Source organism: Hermetia illucens, chromosome 4 (assembly GCF_905115235.1).
Source record: "Hermetia illucens chromosome 4, iHerIll2.2.curated.20191125, whole genome shotgun sequence".
In the NCBI taxonomy this organism is placed as follows: Eukaryota; Metazoa; Arthropoda; class Insecta; order Diptera; family Stratiomyidae; genus Hermetia; species Hermetia illucens.
Genome location: NC_051852.1, coordinates 103568804 through 103574468, shown reverse-complemented (window position 1 = coordinate 103574468; position 5665 = coordinate 103568804). Strand labels below are relative to the sequence as shown.

General features: G+C 45.6%; 1 protein-coding gene across 1 annotated transcript; it reads left to right on the top strand.

The window, feature by feature from the left end:
- The first annotated feature begins 1437 nt into the window (after positions 1–1437).
- LOC119654677 (cuticle protein 16.5-like) lies at positions 1438–2409 on the top strand. The gene is made up of 2 exons (XM_038060180.1): positions 1438–1499; positions 1561–2409. The coding sequence occupies exons 1-2, from the start codon at positions 1453–1455 to the stop codon at positions 2318–2320; spliced, it is 807 nt and encodes a 268-aa protein (XP_037916108.1). The 5' UTR covers positions 1438–1452; the 3' UTR covers positions 2321–2409.
- The last annotated feature ends 3256 nt before the right edge of the window (positions 2410–5665 follow it).

Below are 5665 nucleotides of genomic sequence, written 5' to 3'. Positions count from 1 at the left end.
TTGAGTGGTGAGCTCTATACTGCTTCACGTAGCACCAGTTTGTGGAACTGCACTGCACATCCGATGCAATGATTACAGGTTGAGTATGGTTTATAGGAGGACCGCTTTAAGAGTGTGCTGTGGCCGCAGGACTATATCAGACGAAGCAGTTTATGTAGGAGTCAGAACTATGATCCTATGATTGACACGTGAAAAACGCCGAAAGAGAGGAATCATTAAGCATCAAGAACGATGGGGCCGGGCGGAAAAGGGATGTGCCCAGAGATTAATTCCCAGCATTCAAACGTGGATGTAGTTCTCTGCGTGGTGAGATAAACTATGTGATAAACATGACGGACACCATAAATACCTAGGTTTAAACGTGATACCTCACCTAACTGCATTCGGGAGACTCGGAATATGTCTTCTTCCATTGTCCTAAATTCGCAAATGAAAGGAAGAGTCTTTTTGGAGAAATGCTGAACTGGAATGCAGTTAATAAATTGTTGCAAAGGGAGAGGCTAGCGCCATGCGCACTCCGCGATGATACCACGGGGAAGAGATGGTTGAGTTAGAGGGTGTTTTAATGGGTGGAAAATCCCACACGCTGGAACATATGTACCAGTGTCTTTTGAAGATTTCCACCTCCGAAAGAAGGACGGACAGACGAGGAATCTATTTTAATAAGCTCCTTTATACGCTCTCTAATCGAGTCGTTTGATGAACTCGTGATAATAATGAGTAGAAAATTACGGTTCTCCCAGTTTAGAATACATTATTGTAGCTTTCATGCCTCTTGATGTTTCCTAAGAAGAAAAATCAAAATAGGAAAGGAATAGACGAAGTATGAAAATTGCACTCCAACAAGGTGCCAAAAAATATCATCATGCATGGACTTTTAATAGTAGCCGAGGATAATACCTGAGAAGACACTCGCAAACCGATGCCAGGGAAGCGGTTCTGAAACCGGAAAACGGACTTAAAAAAGAAATTAAACTAAAGTAGACTAAACTAAGGTAAGCCTATGATATGAGTTCTCCCCGGACACCATGGTTTACGCAAATTATCGTTTCATGTTGAATGAAGCGTCCATTGTCAAGATTTTTTTGCGAACTCATAATTCCATTCATCTAACATCCAATGAGATAACATTTCAATTACACATTGGAAACAATACTTTCAAGTGTGGGCCGATTAGACAAATCAAGTTAATGTGACTCAGTACAGCACTCAACAACTCGAGATCAAAATCGACAACTTATCAATATATGCATAACCGCGGCGGCTCCTTACCTTGCACACATCAAAGAAAGGCCACTGCGTAGAGGCCAATAAAGCCCCTCGAGCACTTTAATTGGCTCGGCCATGTGAGTGAGGTACTTGGGCAGCAGCACGAAAGCAGTTTTGCTTCATTTACTTGTGTGGTAGAAATTTACCTTAAATTGTAACAAGTCTGGATTGATATCGAAATGAATGCTGGGTCTTGTCGGCGGACGACATTTCTTCAAACTTTGCAACAGGTAAAGGTCAATGGGATTATTTGAGTTATTTGGGCACAATTTTAGGGTATAAAACCAATAGTTTGGCAACGAATCGGCATCAGTTTCGATCACTTCATCATCAAGTGAGCAACCAAAACACCAACAGAACAACAATGGCATCCAAAATCGTTGTCGTCCTTTGCGCCTTCGTCGCTGCTGCCAACGCAGGATACTTAGCTGCCCCAGTTGCTTCCTATGGCGCCCCAGTTGCTTCCTATGGCGCCCCAGTTGCTTCATACGCCGCCCCAGCTGCCCTTCACTACGCTGCTGCCGCCCCCGTGGTTAAATACTCACCTGCCACTGCCGTCAGCCACTCGTACAGCTCCATTGCAGCCCCTGCTGCTTTGACCTATGCCGCCCCAGTTGCCAAGGCCGTTTCATACGCCCCTGCCGGAGTTGCTGTCAGCGCCCCTGCTATTGGATCTACCCAGCAGAATGTCGTCCGTTCTTTCGGAGGTACTGTTTCGCAATACTCCAAGGCCGTTGATACCGCTTTCTCCAGCGTCCGCAAATACGACACCCGTGTCAGCAACAATGTCTACACCCCAGCCATTGCCAAGACCTTGGCCTATGCCGCTCCAGCTCCAGCATATGTTGCCCATGCCGCTCCTGCCGTAGTCGCTCATGCCGCTCCAGCTGTTGTAGCTCATGCTGCCCCTGTTGCCGTAGCCCATGCAGCTCCAGCTATCCTTGCCGGTGCTCCAGCCACTGCCTATGCTTCCAAGGCTGTATCCTACTCACCTGCCGCCACCGTTGCTCACGTAGCCTTTGATGGATTGGGCGTCCACTACGGCTGGTAAAGGTTGTCTAGTCACACGGTTCAGAAGTTACTTGTTATCTAGATTTTTGTATAAATTGAAATAAGAAATAAATTCATTTCAAGACAAAATCTCTGTGGCTGTTTATTTGGTTCGCATGCAACTTGTCGGATACATGTGGGTATCAATCTCATCTTGTGTGTGACTTTATAAATTGTTGTAGCATTACTTTCTAGAAATTAAATATTGGTTAATATGGGATAAGATGGTTCGGACACAATGTGTATAATAAGACATTCTATCCGGTACAAAATGTCCTTTGGTGCCCATTTCTCAAGCAAATGGTTGCTTGACATTGTGTTGTTTTTGAAACCACAAGATAGTCTGGGTCGCATTCTAATTCGGAATTTGGTGGCGAATTTGGTCTCATACACATATGTATACCATTTCTTTCATATATCACATGGTCATTTGTATTTGATATTATTAGATTAGATTTATTATTAGATGGTACAAAGCAGAGGTGACAGATTCTCATTCCACTCCTGCCCATATCTTTGTGAAACTACTGAAAATAATTATTTTTTTAGGAAAGGGCTCTAAACTATGCTAGCACGTGCAAGCTTTGCATACGTTTAGCTTTACGAGCACCTTCTAACTAAGCCTAACATTCAGTTTGGTTTGGGTCCCAGCATCTCCCCAATTAAACCTCCATGACATCCCGCACTCTTTCCTTTTTTCCTATAAACATCGCACACCAGAGTATTACATGCTCGGTGTTTTTGGGGCCACCGACGGCAAACCTAAGGGCGTGAAAGTATTTGCTGTAACCAGGCCCAGCGGAAATAATTTCCGGGCACGGAATTTTCTCAGGAATTTCGAGTAGAGATTTCAATGAAGACATAGGAGGAAGGCCTGCATCCAGCTCCTCTATCGGTCAACCTCCGTCGCATCAGTAAACGCCGAACGTAATGCACAACACAGTTCTATTTGCCAGCGCTCCTCAGCATCTCTTTGACATTATCTGGAGGAGCTTCTCTGAATCTGCAAGTTGATGACGGATCTCATCCCACCTTCCACAAGAACAAAAGGTGTCACTCATTTAGTGTAGGTTGCAGTTTTTCATAATCAACCATTTCCCTTGAGTTTTTTTTTCCCTTACCGTTGTAGAGCTTCACGCTCCTTGTGAAAGAGGAAAACAGGGAGCACTTCCGCGACGGCCATCACAGCCGCTTCTTAGACAGTGCGATAGGAAGATGCCACCCGCAAAGCTCCTTGTCTCTACACTTGGGCAAGGTGCTTACGATACCATTCTCAGCCAAGGGCATCAGCTTATACCTCCGTGCCTTAGAGTAGAACGAACTGCATTGAATTCATAAGAATACGTCTTCCAGCCACATCCTTACCTATTGCTGCTTTGATTTGCTCATCTTTGAGTCCAGCGTCCATCTCCTTTTGGTCAAGATGACTATTTCGTGTCCGGATAGCTGAGTGGTTAAAGCACAAGGCTGTCGTACGGAAGGTTCAAATCTCACTGGTGGCAGTGGCATTTTTATCGAAATTTGACGTAGGATACCAGTCGACTTAGCTGTGATTGAGTACCTGAGTCAAATTAGGGTATTGATCTAGGGCGAGCGCAATGCTGACGACATTGTCTCCTGTAGGGTATGTACTGTATCGTTACGGTCTTGAATGAAGTGCTCTAACACACTTTAAGGCCATGATCCAATTGGATTGTTGTGCCAACGATTATTATTATTATTACTAGCACCAAGTGCCAAGCATTTAGGCTCGGAGGATCCTACCTACTTAAATTATAAAGGGGCACTGGTGGTGGTGGCCGGTGGTAGCTTAATGGGAGAATCCGTCGAGAACTCCCCGCAACATCGAGCACGTATGCAGAATGGTGTACTTCTGCATGGTTTGAACCAGACTATGCGAAAGTCCCAGGACATCAAGGGAAGCCGTCAGGGATTTAGGTACAATACCTGTGGCTGACAATATTATGGGAACTACAACCACCCGCTCGAGATGCCAAATTTCTTTGATTTCACGAGCCAATGGCTCATAGTTCACCTTCTTCTCCACGTATTTCCGTTCAATTTTGCTATTATGGGGGATAGCAACATCAATAATGTACGCGGAGCGACCCATCTTGTCAACTAACAGTACGTCAAGCTTGTTATGTGCAGTATGGCGATCAATCAGAACTTGCCGGTCCCAATACATGTTGTAAGCAGAACTATCAAGTGCTACTTGCGGCTCATATCGGTAAACCGGACATGTTCCCGTGATCAGCCCATGCTTGGTTGCAAGGTTTTGATAGATAACCTTACATAGCACATAACCTTACATAGCATTATGCCTGGTGATGTATTGCACCGGTGCCATGACAGTACAGCCAGAAATGAGATGGTCCAACGTCTCTAACGCCGAACCACACATTCTGCACTGGTCGTTCTCCACCCGTTCTTTCATGATGAGCTTTTTATAAGCTCGGGTGGCCACCACGTCGTCCTGAATGGCACACATGAGCTCTTCCGTCTCAGCAAAGAGCTCCCCAGCACACAGACATCTGTTCAACAACTGGCTGCCAAGAACAATTCACGTGTTTACCGTCCATTGCTTTGGACTTCCATTCATCGATCCGCTCTTGGTCCGACTTCATCCCACTCAGAGGATTGAAAGATCGATCCTTCAAGTTAAGTGGAGTCAGCCCAGAATCTGCCTTACAAATAGCCGCATGCAAGGGACTCTGCTCTTTGTTGTAAAAATAAGCGCGCAGTAAGTCGGCTTGTCGATGATGTTGTGCCGCCACGCTTACCGCCGGTGTCACGAGGCAGGTTCATCCGCTCCACGGTCCTACATCATGTCCTTCTTAGGGATAAGGTAGGTAATCCCCGCAGTGAGGAAGGGTGGAAATTCCTCCGGCCGACTCATGATCTAATTTATGCTGTGTGCCAACCGACTGTGTACGCTTGTAAATTTCTTATACCAGAAATTCTGCACCCGATCCAGACCTGGGCCCCTCCAGCTCTTTGAGCTGTTTATGGGTCGTCGAACTGCCTCTTCGGTAATATCGGAAAAATTCATGTCAGGCGTATTGGCATGGCGGGTGCCTTCGGCGGTGATCCAGTCAGCATGTTGCTAGACTAATTTTTTATGATGGATCTCTTCGATCACTCAAACCAATAACGCGAAAGCGAATCTTCTGGCTGTGCAATCTGACAGCCCTAACTGCACCATAATGCACAAGTGATTGTAGTTGCAGCAGCGACATATCAGCAGACAGTCGAGATGCAATCTCATCATTGACTTGAGATAAAATTCTCGGAGTTGCTGGAGATGCATAGAGCCTGGGAATACGTAGTCTATGCAAAGGATCCA